This window comes from Girardinichthys multiradiatus, chromosome 9, assembly GCF_021462225.1.
Source record: "Girardinichthys multiradiatus isolate DD_20200921_A chromosome 9, DD_fGirMul_XY1, whole genome shotgun sequence".
NCBI classification, from domain to species: domain Eukaryota; kingdom Metazoa; phylum Chordata; class Actinopteri; order Cyprinodontiformes; family Goodeidae; genus Girardinichthys; species Girardinichthys multiradiatus.
This window is the reverse complement of record NC_061802.1, coordinates 43,364,299-43,386,599: the sequence shown is the minus strand read 5'-3', so window position 1 is coordinate 43,386,599 and position 22,301 is coordinate 43,364,299. Positions and strand designations below refer to the sequence as shown.

The 22,301-nt window shown below is 42.5% G+C and overlaps 1 protein-coding gene across 1 annotated transcript; it reads right to left on the bottom strand.

Annotated features, from left to right (window-relative positions):
• Positions 1-12,105: 12,105 nt before the first annotated feature.
• si:ch73-389b16.1 (coiled-coil domain-containing protein 18) lies at positions 12,106-13,468 on the bottom strand. Its single transcript, XM_047375610.1, has 2 exons — positions 13,083-13,468; positions 12,106-12,998 (listed from the first exon to the last, which is right to left on the bottom strand). The coding sequence occupies exons 1-2, from the start codon at positions 13,261-13,263 to the stop codon at positions 12,781-12,783; spliced, it is 399 nt and encodes a 132-aa protein (XP_047231566.1). The 5' UTR covers positions 13,264-13,468; the 3' UTR covers positions 12,106-12,780.
• Between the last annotated feature and the right edge of the window lie 8,833 nt (positions 13,469-22,301).

The window sequence follows — 22,301 nt, the reverse complement described above, 5'->3', positions numbered from 1 at the left end:
GTGATGTCGCCCAGCATGGCAAAGCCGGGGTCCCACCCTGGAGCCAGGCCTGGGGTCGGGACTCAATGGCCAGGTTAACCCTCACGGGACTCGGCCGTGCCAAGCCCAAATGAGAGATGCAAGGCCATCCCCCAGTGCAGGGGGGAACCATGAGGGACCGGTGCAAAGAGGATCGGGCAACGGACGAAGGTGGAGACCTCGATGACCAGATTTCCAGATGCTAAAACTTGCTCTAGGGACGTGGAATGTCACCTTGCTGCGGGGAAGGAGCCTGAGCTCGTACAGGAGGTTGAGAGATATCGGCTCATCAGTGCACTTGGCACCAGGACACCCTAGGCAGGAGGTTGATGACAGACTTTGTAGTCCTGTCTTCAGACCTTCGACCGCATGTCTTGGACACTCAGGTGGAGAGGAGGAAGTCAGACAGACTTGGGAGGCCCAAGAGTATAATGAGGGTCTGCTAGGAACGTCTGGAGGAGGTCGGATGAGCTCCACCCTCAAGTCTCTGGATGTTGTGGGACTATCGTGGCTGACACGTCTCCCTTCACAATAAGAAGTTCGGTCCACCTTGCCGGCATTAAGTCGGACCTGTTTCCAGTGCATGTTGGATTGCCATTTGTCACCAATCCTGTTCATAACTTTCATGGACAGGATTTCTAGGTCAGCCAAGGGCCGGAGGGGGTCTGGTTTGGGGACCAGTGGATTGTTTCTATTTTTTCTGCAGGTGAAGGGGTCCTGCTGACCCCCCTAGCCAAGACGTAGGTCATGCACTGCATCCAAGTGTGAAGCATCTGGGATGAGGATCATCTCCTCCAAGTCCAAGATCCAAGTCCAAGATCGACAGATGGATCGGACCCACAGTAATGAGGATGCTGTGCCGGTCCATTTACCGTTTGGTCTTTGTTCCTACACTCACCATGAACTTTGGGTCATGACAGAAAGAACAAGATCCCAGATACAAGCAGCTGAAATGAGCTTCCTCCGTAGGGTGGCCAGGCACTCCCTTAGAGATAGGGTGAAGAGTTCGGCCATCCGGGAGGGGCTCGGAGTACAGCCGCTGCGCCTCTACATCGAGAGGAGCCAGTTGAGGTGGCTCGGGCGTCTGTTTTGGTTGCCTGCTGGATGCCTTTCCCCGCCCAAAAGGTGTTCCAGGCAAGTCCCACTGGGAGGAGGCCCAGGGGATGGCCCAGGACATGCTGAAGGGACTATGTCTCTCAGCTGGCCTGGAAAGGCCTTAGGCTCCCCCTGGAGGAGCTGGAGGAGAAGAAGCTTGGGTGTCCTTACTTAGTCTGCTGACCCCGCAAACCCGGTCCCGGATAAAGCGGAAGACGACAAATATGTACAAAGTTTCAGATTAAAATTTATAAACCAACAAGAGTTGTTATTACACTTGAGCATTTTCATGATGGTTTTTTGCATAATTTAATAAAATACATATTTTCAAAGAAAAAAGAGAAGCCAAATGAAATGTTTTTTGTAATTTTTGGAATAAAGCTGATTACCAAATTCACATTTCATATATATATACAATCCTTATTGAGATATCTCCAAAATACAGTAATTTGGCATATCCCGAAATACTGTAGATGTAACTTGTAAAAAGTTATTAGAAATAGCAAATATTTATATAATAACTGAAAAAGCAGTTACAGGAATCATTTACTGAAATTCTTACATGCAGCAATTTAATAACAAATATATGCAAAGGCAATTTTAGATATATGTTCAAAACATTTTTTTCATTGCCCTGTGATGGATTGGCAACATTTCCTGGTGGTACCCCGCCTCCCGCCCATAGACTACTGGAGACAGGCACCAGGTCCCCCGTGACTCACTATGGAATAAGCAGTATAGAAGATGAACGAACGAATGAAATTTTTTTCAAATTTGTTGACATATTAGGAGGGGAAATAAAAAATTGGAGGAAAATCTACAGCGTAATTATTATTAATTAATCAATTATTATTATGACAAATGCTCTTTAATTCAGTTTCTCCTGTGTTAGGAATTATTTAGTCAACTCAGAGGTAAGGAACGACACAGAGTCAGTTATACTTGCGGCAAGGGTAGCTGTCACTACAGACTACGAAGTATTAACACTCCTCCCTCTTTATTTATACATGCTTGGTCACACACAGTTCAAACAACATTCAGGGTGTGTGTGTGGGGGGTCAGAAAGGTTAGGGTTCATTTGTCTTGATTATAAACAAACAGAGGAAGTGGGAAGTGGGGACCTAGTGAATAGCCCCCAGATGCTGCTAATAAAATAATAAAAGCATAAAAGCATAACTCATTCTTGTGACCATCTCCCTTCCTGTAAGATGTAAGGAGGGAAAAGTACTTAGATGAGTGATAAACAATACAAAAGATATAAAAACCCTAACATCCTGAAAAACAAATCTGTTTTAAATACCTGTAATGTTCATCCTAGAAAGCAAACATGCTTCCATTAATATCTGCTCAAAGTACTGTATATGTATTTTGAGCAGATGTAATTAGTTATATCCTTGATCATTTTTCAGATACCTGAAATGTTGATTAGTGACAAGCGTAAAACAATGAAATATCTGAAATGTTCTTCATAACTGGATGCTACAACGTCCTACTGAAAAGACAATTTAAAAGCAGTTTTATGACATGATAATTTAAGTGAACAACAAATTGGTCATAGTTTTTTTAGTAGCTTTAGGAACACAATTCAAGGCCACATGCACCACAAAGACCATCAGTAAACTCACATCACTGATGAGGATCCCTCCCCTGACTAATCTTCTAAAAACTGCAGATGTATAGATCACTAAATAATTTTTTTTTTTTACTTTTAAAGAAATTTTGAGGAGACTACACTTATGAATCCCCGTTAAACTAAGACTGATTTGTAATGGTGAAAAAAGTAAAAAATGCCATCAGTTCTTTGGTATCTAACCTCAGGTGTAGAAATATTCCTCCATGCCTGTTTAATAAATAAACAAAATCTGAACCAAAATAAAAGGTCTGAGAAAAATAATTACTACCAATTCTAAAATAAATAAAAACATTCTTTAAAAAAATAGCAATAATCCAAGTAGTAGAGAAGGGTTGAAAGAATGATTTCTATAAAAATATTTCACTTTTTTTTCTAACAGCTTTCACTGAAGACAGACAAAGTCAAAGTGCAGTCACTGAACTACAGACTCAAACAGATTTGAAAAAGAAATAAAACAAGATGGCAAGTTTTCTTTTCTAAAATGCTTAGATGAATTTTGCAAGGCAATATTCTTGGATCATCAACAATCCCCCTAACCCCTCCTCTAACACCCTGCCTTTCATTTTACAAGGTTTACCTTAGGTGTACAAGGGATTTTTGAGTGGATACACAGAGGGAGAACAATAACCTGATGTGGATACGGCATAATGCTGTAGGGGAAGAGGATTTGAGTTTCTTTTGAGTTCATATCAAGAACACAACTCATCAGCAGGTCAGGATCAAGACAGCATGTGGACATTTGTCTCTAGCAATGCCATAAAATTGTAGATGCATTTCTGAATGTATTCTTTATTGCTTAACAAATTTAAAGTAAAAGAGTTATACTAAGGTATGGACTATTGGTGAATGTGAAGTACTGCCTAATCAGGAAGATTTCATCATCTTCTTCATGGTTTTACTTCTGGAATATCAGCAATGCTCACGTCTGTGTTGGTGTCTGCAAACCATACAGGTTTTAAAAAGCCTCACAAGTTCACTTCTTACAAAGCATTTGATATTGCTTTATGTTTCCTAACCTAAATCATCAGTCACTATAAATTAGAGATAAATATTTTTTGCGTTCAGAATAGAAACAAAGGCCTTCAAAAACACTTAATCCACATACAGAATGTTAATGTTGTCATTTTTTTCTTTGCTTTTCTTTGTTTGTTGAAGGGATTACCACAAACTACTTTCATTTCTTAATATTGTGAATAAAGTAGAATGCCTTGCAAAAACATTCCTACTCTCAACCTTTTTACACACCTTAAACTTTCATCTTGGTTTTTTTGGGATGCTTTTGTATAGCATATTTAAGGTCATTGCTGATGTGTTTTCTTCTTGGCATTGTGATAACACATATCTCTATGCTCCAGACTATCAAGCTGCAAACAATTCTGCTTTTGAAGAGGAACTCACACTGATGTTTATCAGTTAATCAAGTGCATTTGCTTAGCAATAACTGGTTCTCCTCCTCCGCTGGAGGACAAGAAAGCCGGACAGCCTTGGCAGGCCCAAGCGCATAGTGAGGGTCTGCTGGGAACGTCTGGCGGAGCCCTCGGCCAGGGATGTATTCAACTCCCACCTCCGGGAGAGCTTCAACCAGATCCCGGGGGATGTTGGAGACATAGAGTCCGAATGGACCATGTTCTCTGCATCTATTGTCGATGCTGCTGCCCGTAGCTGCGGCCGTAAGGTCTGCGGCGGAAATCCCCGAACCCGGTGGTGGACATCAGCAGTAAGGGACACTGTCAAGCTGAAGAAGGAGTCCTATCAGCTGTGGTTGGCTTGTGGGACTCCTGAGGCGGCTGACGGGTACCGTGAGGCCAAGCGTGCTGCGGCCCGGGCTGTGGCAGAGGCAGAAACCCAGGCCTGGGAGGAGTTCGGTGAGGCCATGGAGATGGACTACAGGTTGGCCTCGAAGCAATTCTGGCAAACCGTCCGGCGCCTCAGGAGAAGGAAGCAGTGCTTCGCCAATACTGTCTATAGTAGGGGTGGGAGGCTGCTGACATCGACTGGGGACATTATCGGGCGGTGGAAGGAGTACTTGAGGATCTCCTCAATCCTGCCATCACACATTCCCTGGTGGAAACAGAGGCTAGGGACTCGGGGTTAGACCCTTTCATCACCCTGACTGAAGTCACCGAGGTGGTTAAAAAGCTCCGCAATGGCAGGGCTTCGGGGGTGGATAAGATCCACCCTGAGTAACTCAAGTCTCTGGATGTTGTAGGGCTGTCATGATTGACACGCCACTTCAACATTGCATGGCGGTCGGGGACAGTGCCTCTGGACAGGCAGATGGGGGTGGTGGTCCCCCTTCATAAGAAGGGTGACCTGAGGGTGTGTTTCAACTATAAGGGGATCACACTCCTCAGCCTCCCTGGTAAGGCCTACGCCAAGGCATTGGAGAGGAGAGTCCGGCCGATAGTCAAACCTCGGCTTCAGGAGGAGCAGTGTGGTTTTTGTCCCGGCCATGGAACACTGGACCAGCACTATACCCTCTACAGTGTACTTGAGGGTTCATGGGAGTTTGCCCAACCGGTCCACATGTGTTTTGTGTTGTGGACCTGGAGAAGGCATTCGACTGTGTCCTTCATGGTGCCCTGTGGGGGTTGCCCAAGGAGTATGGAATCAGGGGCCCTTTATTAGGGGCCATCCGGTCTCTGTACAAGCAGAGCAGGAGTTTGGTCCACATTGCTGGCACTAAGTCGGACCTGTTCTAGCCCCCTCTGTTAGAGGCCCCCTCTAGCCAAGAACTGCAGCATGCGCTGGGGTGGTTCGCAGCCGAGTGTGAAGCGGCTGGGATGAAGATCAGCTCCCCCAAGTCCGAGGCCATGGTTCTCAACCGGAAAAGGGTGGCTTGTCCTCTTCAGGTTGGAGGGGAGTTCCTGCCACTAGTGGAGGAGTTCAAGTATCTCGGGGTCTTGTTCATGAGTGAGGGAAGAATGGAGCGGGAGATCGGCAAGGTGTTCCAGGCAAGTCCCAGTGGAAGGAGGCCCAGGGGACGGCCCAGGACACGCTGGAGGGACTATGTCTCTTGGGTGGCCTGGTAACACCTTGGGCTCCCCCCTGAGGAGCTGGAGGAGGTGTCTGGGGAGAGGGACGTCTGCGCGTCTCTGTTGAGTCTGCTGCCCCCACGACCCAGTCCCAGATAAAGTGGAAGACAACAAGTACGAGTACAAATAAAATCCACAAAATGTGGTTTGCATACAGCCCCCTGTTTTCTGATAACTGCAAGATCACCTAAAGAACACTATCCCTACAGTGAAACATGGTAGTGGTAGCATCATGCTGTAGGAATGTTTTCCTTAGCAGGGACAGGGAAGTAGTTTGGTGGGGATTTCTGGTACTGCTTACCTTTCAAACAGCACCTTTAATGTCCATATAAACCACATCATGTCAGATTCTACTGATCTAATATGTTCCCTACCACAAGATTCTGTTTTGGGCTCACTTCATTATATAGACCCCCTTATATTGATCATAAATATATTTCATAATATCCCTTATCACTTTTATGCAGATGACATTCAGCTGTACTGCTACTTCAAAAATTCAACTGTTTGGATAACTTGAATGTTTTAAAGGAATTACAAACTGGTTAAACAATTTGTTTTAATGCCATTGTACAGGTTACCTGTTCCTTTTAGAATTATTTCTAAAATCCTGACATAAACCTTCAGGGTCCTGCATGGTCAAGCTCATTTTAATATTACTGAATCATTAAAGCCACATACTCCAATTCGAGCCCTCATTTGCTAGTGGACCCAAGGACCAGAAATAAAACTTGGAGGGAAAACTCCTTCCAGGCTGTTGCACCTTGCCCACATTATACTCTGTCATTAGTGCTTAAATGTTTATTTTTTATGCTTTCATTTCTTTTAAAAAGAGAAGTAGCAACCAGCTACTCGTACTCGTACTCATCGTCTTCCGCTTATCCGGGACCGGGTCGCGGGGGCAGCAGACTCAGCAGAAACGCCCAGACACCTCCTCCAGCTCCTCCAGGGGGAGCCCAAGGCGTTCCCAGGCCAGCCGAGAGACATAGTCCCTCCAGCATGTCCTGGGCCGTCCCCTGGGCCTCCTCCCAGTGGGACGTGCCTGGAACACCTGGCTAACACCTGGCCGAGCTCGTCACCCTATCTATAAGGGAGTGCCTGGCCACCCTACGGAGGAAGCTTTTCGCTTTTCGGCTCAGCTCTCTTTTCACCACAACAGACCGGCACAGTGCCCCCATTACTGCGGCAGCCGCACCGATCAGTGCCCCCATTCCTGCGGCAGCCGCAACGATCCATCTGTCGATCTCCCGCTCCATTCTTCCCTCACTCGTGAACAAGACCCTGAGATACTTAAACTCCTCCACTTTAGGCAGGAACTCCCCTCCAACCTGAAGAGGACAAGCTACCCTTTTCCGGTCGAGAACCATGGCCTCGGACTTCCCCCTGCTTCCCCCTCTTGAGGCGCCAGACGGTTTGCCAGAATCGCTTCGAGGCCAACCGGTAGTCCTTCTCCATGGTCTCACCGAACTCCTCCCAGGCCCGAGTTTTTGCCTCTGCCACAGCCCGGGCCGCAGCACACTTGGCCTCACGGTACCCGTCAGCCGCCTCAGGAGTCCCACAAGCCAACTACAGCCGATAGGACTCCTTCTTCAGCTTGACAGCATCCCTTACTGCCGGTGTCCACCACCGGGTTCTGGGATTGCCGCCGCAACAGGCACCGCAGACCTTACGGCCGCAGCTACAGGCAGCAGCATCGACAATAGATGCGGAGAACATGGTCCACTCGGACTCTATGTCTCCAACATCCCCCGGGATCTGGTCGAAGCTCTCCCGGAGGTGGGAGTTGAATACATCCCTGGCCGAGGGCTCCGCCAGGTGTTCCCAGCAGACCCTCACTATGCGCTTGGGCCTGCCAAGTCTGTCCGGCTTTCTCCTCCTCCAGCAGATGCCTCCTGGACACTTTCCTCGGGAGGTGTTCCAGGCACGTCCCACTGGGAGGAGGCCCAGGGGACGGCCCAGGACACGCTGGAGGGACTATGTCTCTCGGTTATTGCTAAGCAAATGCCCTTGATTAACTGATAAACATCAGTGTGAAAAGCAGACTTTTTTGCAGCTTGATAGTCTGGAGCATAGAGATATGTGTTATCACAACGCCAAGAAGAAAACACATCAGCAATGACCTTAAATATGCTATTTGTACTCATCAATCTGTAAAGGGTTGCATTTTATGGCACGTGCACAGAGACATAGCAAAAACCCAAGGCCTCAGTTAGCATTTTAAACATTAAAGTAAATTATCATAAAGTTAGAGGAATGATTTGTTTGGAAACGTTGCCATTATAAATCTTTTCTTCCTTAAAAAGAATATGAAAGCAGGACTTAGAACTTTAGGTGGACGTATTCGTCCACAATGCTCCTTATTCGACAAAAACAATCAGCACAAACATCTCATGTCAAGCATGTGGGTAAAAGTTGTTTGGGATCGCAAGACCTCTGTGCCATGTAGTCTTTGAGTCAACCATGATCCTGTGTATATTAAGGAATTCTACAGTCAGATGTGAGGCCATCTGATAGCTAAAGCCTGGTCAAAAGGGGATCCGGCTGGCAATGAAGCTGTGCTTCATAAAGAAGAGTGTGCAACCATTATTCCACAATGATGTGAGAGAAAATGTGTGTGTCACAACTCTGGAAAAATCTCTTTTTATATTATAAGAACCAAAACTCCTGTCCATGTTCTAGTCCCTTAAGCCTACAGGCTCACAGGTCCTGATCTCCATTGGCCAATGGGCAAGGGGCAGGTATACCCTGGACTGTTCGCCAGCCCTTCATGAGGCAACCAACCATGCACCCACACACCAACGCCTCAGGACAATTTAAAAACCCTAAGTTTAAACTGGGAATAGGAGGTTGTCAGAAAGAACCCACCTGTGAAGTGAAAGAACATGCAAACTCAAACCAGGCCAGAATTTAATCCCTGGACCTCCTTGCTGTAAGGTTATAGTGCTACCAAGATCCAGTTGAAAAACAGGTAACAGTGCAACGTATGGATCGTTCTAGGAAGTTTTTAATACGGCTGGTGAAATTACAACTATCTGAGAGACTTTACAACAATTCTTCTTCATGAATTTATTTATTTACAATATTCAGCAAAGTTCTGAGCTGATTTCATAAATCTATGTGATAACAGTGACAAATGTGGCACCGCATTCATTGTTAGGATGCTTTTTGGTTTGCTGGTTTTGGCTGTCAAAACAAGGACATCTTTCATGATGTTGTTGTCCTTACTTATTGTATATTTAGCAGCAGGAAACAAACAATTTTCCAACCATTTATCAAACCGAGTGGTGTTGTCTTGCCAGTCCTTACCCAACTATACATTGGGTGCTGATTTAAAACTTGCGAATAAAAACAGAAACATTTAGCTTCTGAAGAAGAGTGATGTGTGTTAGTGAGTTCATACTGGATGTGTTCATCACATGCAGTTGGTACTTTGGTTGCCAAGAGCCAGCGCTCAAAAATCTCATTCAAGAATTTTGTCCACAAGAAAACAAACCCGTTTTCTCTCTTTTTGCATCTCTTCTTTCATTGAGGTTTGTGAAGATTTGTCTCTGCACAACTCTTCCACATCAATATTTCTTTTACAGACTGTTGTCTAAACTTTGAATGGATCAGTGGACCATCTGGATTTTTATTTCATGTGACTTGTTGATTTGCTACTTCGTTTAAGATCTACTGCTATGAAAAAGTATTTTCCCCTTTACAGATTTCTTCTGTTTTTGTTTTTGATTTTGCTTTTGCGTCATACCTCAAACACACCTAAAGTACAGGTAAGGAACAAACATCTATCATCCTGGAAAGGCTTTGAAGCCATTTTGGGGCTTCTGTTGGCCACAGTGAGAGCCATTATACAGAGAAATCATGGAACAGTGGTGAACCTTCCCTGGGGTGGCCTGCTAAGCAAAATTACTCAAAGAGCTCATCAATGACTCATCCAGAAGGTCAGAAAAGCAGATCAGGATTCAACAACAAGGAAGAAACAAGGCAAAAGTGGAATCAATGGGAATTACAAAGGCTAAAAGACATTTGAAGCAATGGTTATCCCTAAGATATTTGGGGAAATATTCTGTGGACTGATGACTCTAAAGTGGAACATTTTGGAATAAAGTGTCCGATTACATCTGGTGTAAAACTAACACAATGTTTGAAGAACAGACAACAATACTGACAGCCAAAATGTTGAATTGGTAATGTTTTTGTGCTGCTTCGTGACCTGAAGGGCTTGAGGTAATCGAGGGAACAATGAATTCTGTTCTCTACCTGAAAATCCTGATGGAGAATGCATAGCCATCAGTTCGTGATTTTAAACTCTAGTGCAGGTCATGCAGCAGGACAATGATCCAAAGAACTCCAGCAAGTCCATCTCTAAATGGGTCATGAAGTATGCTCTAAATCTCCCATTGTGGCTTCATCAAAACAATACTGCGTAGACATGTGGGTCAAAATTCCTCCACGGTGATCCATAAGACTCAGTTTATTCTTTTCCTGATGTCAAAATTTATTTAATGATCGGAAACATTTAAGTGCGATGAAAAAACAAATTTAAAAAAATCAGTCCGGTTCAAGAACTTTTTCACAGCACTATAAATGCCTTAATGCAGATAAACTGTATGCAGTTGGACAGATCGCCTCACATTTGATTGTAAAATACTTGTAAACAGGGACGTTCATGGTCAGCTCAATGTCTGTGAGGTGCACAAGTTCTAGGCCTCGTGCAGCAAAACAAACCCAAATCATTAACCAATCACTTGACTTATCTATACAGATTTGTTGTATTTAAACTTCTCAAAACATGCTGCTGTGCATTAACAGTCAAACATTGTCACTTTTGCACTATCCATCAAACGACATTATTCAAGAAGTTGATAAAAATTTGCAAAAGTAGTAAAAATGTGATTTGTTTTCCATCAAGCAAACTCTCTGAGCATCCCAGACAAACTTGTTCGGTCTTGTTTTACTGTCATAAGGTATCACGTTAGGAACCAACAGTTGCCTTTTAAGATTACTGCAGATTTACTTCACCCATGCCATTATATGAGAACAAAGCTGAATGCCCCAGAGCAGTACCCTGCCAGAATCTAGATTTTTCACTCTTGCTGAAAACTGATTCAGCACATTTGATTAGGAATACCAAGCTGCAACTTACCCTCTTAAAAACTATAGGAGCTTTTCTTGCATTTTTGTCACGTTACAACCTTAGACTTATTAATATATTTTAGTGTGATTGTATGTGGTAGTCCAATACAAAATAATGCATAATTTTCATTGCAATAATCACTGTGTTTTGGGGTATATTTCTACCATCTTGACTTATCTAGAGAATAATTCTTTTTCCATTTTTCTTTGCAAAATAGTTCAAGCACAGTCAGATAGGAGAGGCGTATGCGAAATCAATTTTCAATTATTGTCACAGATTTTGAATTAAGTTGAGGATTTTGGCCAAATATAACACCTGAATATGTTTTGATATTAACCAGATGTTTACAACCCACCCTCAAGGTCTTTATCCTCCAAGTGGAAAACTGCAAATGTGACCTCTCAGGGCTTTTTCTCAAAAAGGGCTTCTTTCTTACCATTCTTCCATAATGGTCCGTTTTGTGGAAATTTGGATCTCTGCTGCTCCTTCAACGTTCCCATGAGTCTCTAGGCTGCGTCTCTGATTAATGCCCTTCTTACCCAGCCAGTCAGTTTAGGTTTTAACCTCAATAAAATGTCCTTTCTAATTTGCCTGCTGAGTTCTTTTGTCTTCATGAGGCTGTTTGATCGCTAATGTTTTGTAACAAACCTCTGAAGCCTTGACAGAACAGCAGGAGTTTTACTGAGATTGAATCACACAGAGGTACAATGTGTTTGCTAAGTAGGTGACTTCTGAAGGCAGCTGGGTGCAGTGTAGTTTATTTTGGGGTATCTGACTAGGGGGGCTGAATGCAAACATGGTTTGCTGGTTCTGCAAAGTATTGACACAGGGGGAAGGTGTAAATTTCATGCCACAGATTTCTTTTCCAGATTTTAATAAAAAAATATGTAGTTTTGTAAAATACTAGTATTATTTTTCGTTCAGGTCACCCAGCAACCACAAACATTTTTCTAAACACGCATGTTTCTTTACAGTCAGGCACATACAAAGGAACAGTGAGAATGTGCCTATGCTTTTCTCTCCCAGGCTGATTTCCAAGAAGTCTCTGGTGCCCTCTGTGGGAACATCAGCGATGAACATCTACCATGCCTCCATCACCAAACTTCCTCATGTTCTCTCAAAAAGCAGGTTGCCTCTCTTCAGCTGTCAGCTTGCTCATTTCAAATAATAAATCAACATGGTGGACATGGTGGATCTCAGTTGTTTTATTTCACAATATCATCATCTTGTTTTTTCACAAAAAGATCACAAATCTGCATCACTTCATATTTCTAGCTACATGTACAAGCACAAACCTGGTAATATAACAATCCCTTAGATGACAACACTTTTTGTTATGAGCATGCAGAAGCAATAATTCAGGATGGATTAGTCCATCATTAGTATAAACCATTCATACAGAGTCAATGTCACGATGAAGTCAGTTTCCTAAAAAATCTTTCCACAGCATGTGACACAGTGTGAAACAGGTTGGACTAAATGAGTTCTGATCACATCTCAGCACAACACCCTTCTTTGTCTTCAGGGAACAAAGCAGGCAACAGAACCTGACTTTAGTACAAATCTTGGAGATCACATTGCAGAACAACGGATTTTCAACACATTAAGTGACTAATATCTTTTTTGTACATCACGCATTGATCTGTTTATTTAATAGAAATATACAGGAGTGATTACTGTCTAGGATCATGAAATCATTCGCACGTATTGAGAAAAACAGTGAAAGCAGCTTAAGTCTCATCCTCTTCAATTTATCAGTTTACAGATGGGGTATAAATAGACGGGTTACAGCCTTGCATGATGATGAATGATTTGATTGGTGTTGAAGCAAGAAATTGTGAAAAGTTGACTCTAGAAGACGTTGTTCACCTTAGACCCGCGGCCAGCTTCTCCATGGCTGCTTTGCGCTCCTCTGCTTTCTGCTGGGAACGCTGCAGGACATTCCTCAGCTCCTGGAGATGGTCCAGTGTGCCCACCAGCTCGCCTTTCACCGTTTTCATCTGGCTCTCTAGCATCTGTGTGTGATGGAGGGAGTTTCTTCTGTACCTCCTGGTGGAGCGCACCTTTTCCTCCAGGTCCTCCACTGTAGCAGACAACAAAAATAACAGTGTAACACCAGAAACACCAAGCGTTATAAAACTTTAAATATGAAGTTTGCATTACAGACCCATGTTCTCCTGGTAACCCTTGCTTTCCAAACTGAAATCTGTCTTCTTCTCCAGCATGTTCTTTGTTTGCTGCAGCATCTTCTCCACCTTGGCAAGTTCAGCAGCCTTGGTGTCGCTGTCCCGGCGGATTCTCAGCAGCTCCTGCTCCCTCTGGGTCAGCTCACCGTGAAACTTACTCATGTCGAGTACTGAGAATCTAAACTTTAAAACCAAACCACTTCTAAAACTCCAGGTAAGGTTTGGGTTTTAGCATCTATCAGTGCTCTGAACCTGAAACCTCTGAACAGCTCAGTCCTCCCTTTCACATGAAATACTGGTTTGTTTGCAGTTCAGCTGTCCTGCGTGGTATTTAGCTTTTTATAGGGCAGAACCTCAGCACATGCCCAGAGGTCATCTGAACACAGTATCTCTTAGTATAAAAAATTACAATTAGTCAGTCATAAGACTGTTGTTGCACAGCCCTAAAGAAACAGATCATTTTCTCAGTCAGTCAGAGGCTGCAAAGAGGAAAGTGGACGGCTTAAAATAACTCAATGTACTGGAGAAGAAGAAAAAACTAATGACACGAGAACAAACAACTGATGAAGCATCGCATGGCCCTTTTTAAGCAAGAAAAAACTAATCGGAGTCACTTATAGATCGCAACATTTGGTGCCAGCTACATGCAATAAAAACGTGAGAGACCGAGGCTTGTTTGCTATGAGACAAAGTCTGAGAAATTATCCTATTTTTATACTGAATACAGGATCTCAGCTGATAACCAGTTAGTCACTGTAATGCTATCCTCCTCTTCACGTTGCCTTACATATTTTCAACACAACTGGACCACATACAGACCACTAAGACCACAATGTGTTGGAAGTCATGTATTTTAAGGTCTGACATTTTCTTGTTGAAATTATACTAAATACCAGTACCAGTTATAATAGGACAAGGTTAACTCAAACTAGTTACAGTGTCTTGTAAAGATATCCATACACCTTGAAATTTTTCCTTATAACATATAATCTGGCTGTATGTTTAGGGCCGTTGTTGCACTGGAAGGTTGACCTCCTCCCTAGTTGGGAGGCTTTTACAGACTGTAACAGGTTTTCTTTCAGGATTGGCCCATATTGAGCTCCATCTATCTTCACATCAATTGTTCTCAGTTGCCCTAGCCCTTCTGTAGAAATGTCTCACCCACAGCATGATGCTGCGATCACCATATTTCGCAATGATGATGGTGCATTCAGGATGATCTGTTTGTATCCTGCCACATATGGTGTTTTGCATTTAGGCTAAAAGTAGAACACTGATCTCATATAACCAGAGCACCTTCTTCTCAGTGCTTGCTGTGTCCACTACATGGCTTGTTGTGAACTTACCTTCTTTCAAAAATAGCTTTCTCTGCGCCACTGTTCCACCAGGTTCTTATTTGTTAAGTGCACAGTTGGCCTAAAGACAGATTCTCCTGGCTGAGCTGTTGACCTCCACTTACCCGGTCTGTCATTTTAGATGAAAGGTTGTCTCTTGGTTTGCAGTCATGCCATACTCTTTCCCCCTTTTCGTATGTTGGTGTGACATTTAAAATTTCTATAAAAAAACTTGGAAGTGTTGCTGCAACTTAAAAAAACTGTGAAACAGTTCAAAAAGTATGAAGACTATGAAGGTACTGTAAATCAGCTTGAAGAGAAGATTTTGATGTTTTTGAAATGGGGTTGTGTGAAGTCAGTATCTGTCAGTATCTTTCCTGAGAAACAGCACTTATGGAGAAACAGACAGAATCAGTCATAGGAGAACAATTCAACTAGCCAGTCATAAGGTATCTTATAGGGTAGATTTTAGATGAATAAGACAATTCCACCATAAAAATACATACTAATGCAAGTGAATGCTCAGCTGTTTATCATGCCAAACTATTGTTTTTTTCTCATTTGAACAATCTCTGTCTTACAACAATATATGGTAAAGCTGCTAATTGTAGTATGTTTGATCAGGTTAGCAAATCCAAATAAACTAAAAATAACAGAAGTTTTAAATAAGAAAAACTGCATTTCTGTGACTTTTTGTAAAAGACTGGTGGCCTAGTGGTTAGAGAGCAGGGTGTTGTCCTGCAGGGATCTGAGGCCACACAGATCCCTGATCAAGACCCTTGGCCCCATAATGCTCCCCAGGTGCTGCACAGTGGCAGCCCAGTGGTCCCCTAAGGGATGGGTCAAATTCAGAGGACAAATTTTGTTGGAATGTACAATTGCAATGACATATACTCGTTCTCGTCGTCTTCCGCTTTATCCGGGACCGGGTCACGGGGGCAGCAGACTCAGCAGAGACACCCAGATGTCCCTCTCCCCAGACATCTCCTCCAGCTCCTTTGGGGGGAGCCTAAGGCCAGCCGAGAGACATAGTCCCTCCAGCGTGTCCTGGGCCGTCCCCTGGGCCTCCTCCCGGTGGGACGTGCCTGGAACACCTCCCGAGGGTTGTCCCCCCAGCAAGGTGACATTCCACGTCCCTAGAGCCAGCCTAAGCATCTGGGGATCGGGCCGTCGAGGTCTCCACCTGCCACCCAATCCTCTTTGCGCCGGTCCCTCATGGTTCCCCCCGCAGGTGGTGGGCCCAGTGGGGAGGGCCTCGCGTCTATTGTTCGCTCTTTGTCTGACCCATCACCTAGAGCCTGTTTGCCATGGGAGACCCTACCAGGGGCATTTAAGCCCCAGACAACATAGCCTTTAGGATCATTCCAGCACTCAAACCCCTCCACCACGTTAAGGTGGCGGTTCAAGGAGGATCTAAAAAAAGAGCCTTTTAAATTGAAACAAGATGTTAGATTTTACAGTGTATCAAAGTCATTTTGATAGTGTCGCACACCCAATATTATACTGTTTAGGTAATTAAAAACTATTTACTATTTTGCATTTGTAAACGTACCTCTTAAGTGATCGAGATTTCTTTATGAGAGTTTGACAAAAAAGGTGAGACTCAAGCTACGTTTGCTTTGTAAGACTAAAGGCCTGTTCTTCAAAAGGTTTGTGTGTAAAAAAACCACAAGCAAAGCAGTTTGCGTCCGCAAAACTGATCCCCAAACGAGGTGCTAATCGGACTGCATTTGTAAAATCAACGAATCAGCGGGTGCAAAGTTTTTCGTGTGTTTGCCTTAATAAATATGCAAAACATAAGATAATGACCCAAATATGCAAATGTATGGGAGGGGATATGCAAATGTTGCCACCCGCACAGTTTGATTACAATGTTTAAATGTGAATATATGCCAGGGGAGGGTTTATACAATGCAAAACGATTCTGTGTCACCAAAAAACTATTTAAGCAATCAAACACATTGTATATTGTTAAAATATTGGCAAAATAAACCAAATGAATTCAATAAAATAATTGGAAAATAATTTATTTGTATGTACATAATTGTTCAATTTATATTCTTTGCAGGACAGTGATTTGACGGTATGTTTTAAAATTAGCAAAGCTATAACATACAGATTGCCAACTCCTACAACAAACTATTTTTATGTTGCTAATATTACGTTCAGGCTTGAATATTGTCGCTGTTTATGACAAACATATACTCTCAAAAAAAGAACACGGTGAGTCTCCGAACAAAATGAAAAGATCAAGGGAAGCAAACCTCTAATAAATTAATAGACCAACATGTTTGTCTTTTACATTGTAAATATTGACTGGCAAATTTGTTGCGAGTTACGTCGAGCAACACAGTTAACAAGCTGTGGGCGCTCTTATGGTGTTCTCACTCAGACACAGCATTTATCAGCTGCCCCGTGTGCGCACCCTACTTTGGACACAGGCTTGCCCTCCGGCACAATGGCCTGTAATCCAATATTTTTATTAAAGGCGAAGAGAATGTAGTCTCTGCCTCAGTGGATCCGTCTGAACCCTAAATATAAAGCATCTGCTCACAGAGCAACTTCAAACTCAGCCTTCTGCATGTGCAATTATGCAATCAGAAGTGCCCTACGCAAATGAACAGAGAGGAGAAATAATCTCAAACCTGCTGCTGTGAATAACTGTCCAGAAAAGCTGGAGCAGAACGGAGTAGAAAGATAAAATCAGCAACTGGATCATTTATAATGATGCAGCGCAACAACCCCTGCATGCTTCAAGCAACACAGCTTTTGTTCGCTTTCCTCTAGTTCTATTGCCAGGTTTGTTCTTGTACATTTTCCTCTAGCACGCACAATTTCCTTATTTTAATAGGATCGTCTGCACCTTTTTTGCACCTGTTATCTATTGCACGCACAATCTTTGAAAATCACATTCAACACGTCCACTTATTGCACATGCAATTGATTTCGTACAAGCAATTTAGCGCCCCTTATTTGGGATTTTGGGGTCAACTATTAGGGCGGACTGGGCTGCGCAGTTCAACATGCGCAGCACAGCCTTTGTTGCAGTGATGGACATCAAAGCTGACGTCATCAGAGCTATGAAAGCTGAAGAAACAAACTCTTAAACTGCCATTTCAAGCGTGTCTCATGGGTACGAAGCAACGGAGGCGCATATCTGGAGCGACAAACTCGCAGGCGAGTTACTTTTTTCCTGTACATGGCCAATCCCCAAAAGAGCTTGAAAGCTGGAATTCTGTCTGATACAAGAAGGTCAGAAGATTCATAACCTCCGCCAACACTCCGGCGCAGGTGAAAACCCACAGAAGTTTGTTGCCAAGGAGATGAGTTTCCTCCTTGTTGATTCAGTCGACTGCAACAGTTCCTCATATTTTCCCTTTTGGACGGATGAGAAGTTTACCGTTTTTGAGTTGATTACAGACGCGCGTCACTCTAGTCCCCCCCCACCACGTTTTTCTTCTTCAGACCCACGACCCATCCTCAAACCGTTGGAGAGAAGATATCAACATCAAAGTAATTTTGTTTTTTTTTTATATTAAATTGGATAGGTACATTTAGAAGTCTGGGCAGGGTGAGGCATAGTTTAATGTGATTTAGAATCACCAGCAGTTAATCCAAGGTATCAACTTGTTGCATGCTGAGCTGTGTTTGATTTGCTGTGCGTGTGTATGTTTTTGTCCGGCTATTCCCAAATGAGCCAGGAGTTAGAAGTTGGACTTTTAAAAATTTCCATTCAAAGCAGCTACGGTCTGGGCCTCATGGCCTGTCCACTCCTTTGTCCCTGGTTTATTACTGGAGTTTTTTCAATGAGTTCCCGCCTCAGAGTTTTATGACCCTTTATTCGAGATTTGGGGCAATCAGCTGCTAGTGGCTACCAGCTGATCGCCGAAAATTGAGACATCAGGAGGGCTTCTCTTTCCAAGTTAACCCAAATTGCAAATTTTGTCCCTAAAACTGCTGGTTTGATCTTCATAGAAACTCAATGCGCTTATATTTCCTTTTACCATTATTGTTAGGTGGTCATTTTATCAAATTTTCACAAAATTGTTTTACACACACATATAAGAGAAGCGTTTGTATTTATTTTGTGCAAGAGTGATTTATGTATCAAACTAAGGTCTAAGTTCCTCCACCGATTGGTGAAGCAGCTGATTAAACAGCGACATTTAGAGTGGCTTTGGTTAATAATTATCAATTTTAAATGATAATTAACTAATTGTAATTAAGTGCTTTGAGCCCATAATCACAACACCAGAGGACATCAGACTGTAGAATGTCAAATATATTGTTGCATATTTAATTACAAATTGTGATTTATTTTGACTGTTTCAAACTATTAATATGCTGCTGTCACATTTTAGATTTCTCTTCATTTTCTAAATGTTGAAAGAAAATGTTTTAAAAACTGTTTAGAAAATATTTGCCTTTGCACTTGTCACTGTTAAATTAAGATCTGAACATTTTTGTCTGACTACATGTTTTGTTGTGTATCAGAAAAGCTTTGGATTTTTATGGTAATGGGTTTTTAATGCAATTTTAGAAAGTAATAAAGCCTTCGCCCTCACTTGCAGACATTGATCAGAGCTTTTCTCTTTCTTACCAACCATGCTTCAGTCATATTTACAGGCCCTAATGGGACATAGACTACTCCTTTGATTCTGTTGATCAGAACCTGACTTGTTCAGAGTTCCGTTCCGCCTGTGCTATTATTGCTTTGCCACACATCCCTGTAGAAGCTCAGTCTACTCCCAGGCTATTTGTGGGGTTTTTTTTTGTTTTGCTGTGTGACTTGCCTTTTCTCTATAGCCACCTTCGTCCTGATCACATGCAAAGAATAATGACAGAAAAAAAGACCAAAGCAAAGCCAGATATTTATTTAAAAAGACCAGTTTTGGTGGATAAATCAAATTGGACATGATTTTAAAGCAGGCGTCTCAGTTTCTAAAACAAAAAGATTCCATATAAAACCATTATGTTATCAATATTTTTTTCCAAAGTCTTAATATATCCAGAGGAAAATAGAAAACTGACTGAGCACATTGTACAATGTTCCTGCAACTAAATGCATCCATCTGGTTTATGTGGCCATCAGCTGCAGAATTTCTTCTTTGGAGCTACATGGACCTCATTTGTCCTACAAACAAACTGCACGTGGTGCACTAAATCCACATCCTCACCACTTTACAAGTTATTTATTCCCAAATTTAAACTGAGTTGGAAAACTGGCGCTGCTATTGAAAAGAGTCTAGTTTCTAATGACATGTTTGTTCACCCGACTGTGGTCTAAATCATTCTGTTTATTGCAGGTCTTTCTCTCCAAAATGCTTCTTGGTAGTAAACCAGAAATACGAGTGGGTCGTCCTTGATAGTATTTAACTCTACAAAGGCATCGAGAAAACATTAGTCATCACATCAACATAAATGCAATGAAAGCCATGCTATCACACCATCTGTGATGCAGTATTGAGCCTGCACTGTGGATTTTCAGAAATGCTCCACAGTAAGTGCGGTTCACTCTACGGGGAATAAGATAGTTCTCTGAGAGAGAAACATCAAGGGACTTCACCATCTGTAGGACGTTCCCAAATCATGTCATTCAGAGAGGAGAGCTGAGCTGTTTGCTGAGTAAGCCAGTAATACCAGACTGTTCTGGTTTATACAGTAAGGGAATCAAATGTACTGGTTATCTGCATGTCACAATGCACCAGCATGGAGATTTTTCCCATCAAACATCACAAAAAGAGATTAATCAACATGTTCTAGAGGATAAACTAATTCAGCCCAGGCAGTTCACTCACTGCATGGATGTCTGTTACTAACAGGCCGCTGTGTACTTCAGCCCCCCAACCTTGTGTTGGCTGAAGTACACAGCAACTTAACAGTTCACTGCAGTTTCGACCCCATATGAATCACAGATATCCCACAATAAATTCAAGCTTGTGTAGCCTTTTCATTTCAAAAAATGTTTAGAGTTCCAAGAAGTGTGTTTCTACTACAAAATGAGACAGGCATCTCTCAAAACATAATATAAAATTAGAATGTCTAAAAGAACAATTTATCTGCTTTTATTTCATAAAAAAATGTCCAAAATTATTTATAACCTTCTCAATGAAAAACAGCACTCAAACCCTTCTAATAATTGCTGAGCAGCTTTTTGATGATTTTCCCAAGGAAATGAAGTCAAAGTCTTTGATGATGGAAGGCCTCCTCACCATCACCTTAATGCTTAGATCCCTCCACAGATTATCTAACAGCTTCAAGTCAGGACTCTGGCTGGGTCAGTCCAAAATGTTAATTTTACTTCCAGTCAGAAGAAACATGTTGGTAATATTGCAGTATTTTAAACTTAAATCCTGTTGAGGTAAAAATAATTCTGGGCTTGACTGCAGATGCCCCTTTTGACAGGATGAAAACTGGACCTGAAATTTTTCAGTAAGTACTTTCAGTGTTCCCAATCCATATCCAAGCATATATTTTCTTAAATACGATACTGAGCATAAAAGGCTGTAAAACAGAAATCATTTTCCCCATGAATCAAATTTAGGAGAAGAAATGTAGATGGTTTCCAGGCAGAATTGCACCTCAAGTGTCAGAAATCTTTTTATATATTATTGGATTTAACTAGATGATTAAATCTAATCACGGCAGACAGTGTAGCCCAATCATTCTGTTTCTTCTGCACCAAACCTTGCTGTTTGTTAGTTCTCTTACTGAAACATTTTTTTTTATCTGCTCACTCACAGCTTCAGGGTACTCTGCATTACAGCATTTCTTCATAGCATTCTTTACATGTTCTCCAGATTCCAAATTGCTTCCTTGTCAAATGTGGTTTTCCTGACAATGATACCAGATTTGTTTAAATTGTCATAACAGACTCTATGCGAGCAACAAACATAGGCACAGGAGAAGAAGTTTAACAAGCAAGGCGAATTTTTAATGCGTAAACAGCTAGAGTTGCTTCTTCTGGGATTCTGTGTCGGACTCCGGTCTGAGGGTAGAGAGATAAGTGTAGAGTTCAGGGGAATGTGATGAGAAGAGAGTTGAGAGCTTACCGTTAGGTCCGGGAGGCCAGGCAAGTTTATATAAATAAACACATTTCAGTAGCAGGACAATTCAAAGTGCTGTACATGAAAAAAAGAGACATAATAGGAAAAAAGTACATTACAGTGGCATAAGATTAAACACAATAAAAAAAAGATTTAAAAAAGAATGAAACATTAAATGATGGATAAGAAAATGAAAGGAAAGTTGGACTGAAAACGTAACTAATAATGTTTAGATGGCCCAGTCAAAGGCCACTCTAAACAAATACGTTTTTAGTCTTGATTTGAAGCACTAGGGTTTCAGCGCTTTTACAGATTTCTGGGAGTTTTTTCCAGGTTAGTGGAGCATAAGAACTAAAAGCTGCTTTACCATGTTTGGTTCTGGTTCTGGTTCTGCAGAGTAGATTTGAGCCAGAAGACCTGAGAGGTCTGGCTGGTTGATACACTGACAACAAGTCTGTAATATATTTTAGGTGCTAATCCGTTCAGTGATTTATAGACTAACAGAAGTATTTTAAATTCTATTCTCTGAGCTACAGGGAGCCAGTGTAGGGACTTTAGAACCGGGCTGATGTGCTCCACTTTCTTAGTTCTAGTGAGGACGCGGGGAGCAGCGTTCTGGATCAAGTGTAGCTGTCTGATCGACCTTTTAGGCAGACAGGTGAAGACACCGTTGCAGTAATCAATTCTACTAAAGATGAGCGGAGGAATGAGCAAGAGACCGGCAGGTGTGTGTGTCTGCAGGCGGCAGACGTGGATCCATGAGAGAGCATCCAGCGGAGCGGGTAGAGGGCGGACAGGTAGGTGATCGATGGCGAATGGC

Bases quoted from the DNA above. Each gene is read 5' to 3' on its own strand.
- si:ch73-389b16.1 (XM_047375610.1), bottom strand. From the start codon at position 13,263: ATGAGTAAGTTTCACGGTGAGCTGACCCAGAGGGAGCAGGAGCTGCTG. The intron at 12,999-13,082 runs GTCTGTAATGCA...TGTCTGCTACAG, and splicing joins GGGTTACCAGGAGAACATGG to TGGAGGACCTGGAGGAAAAG.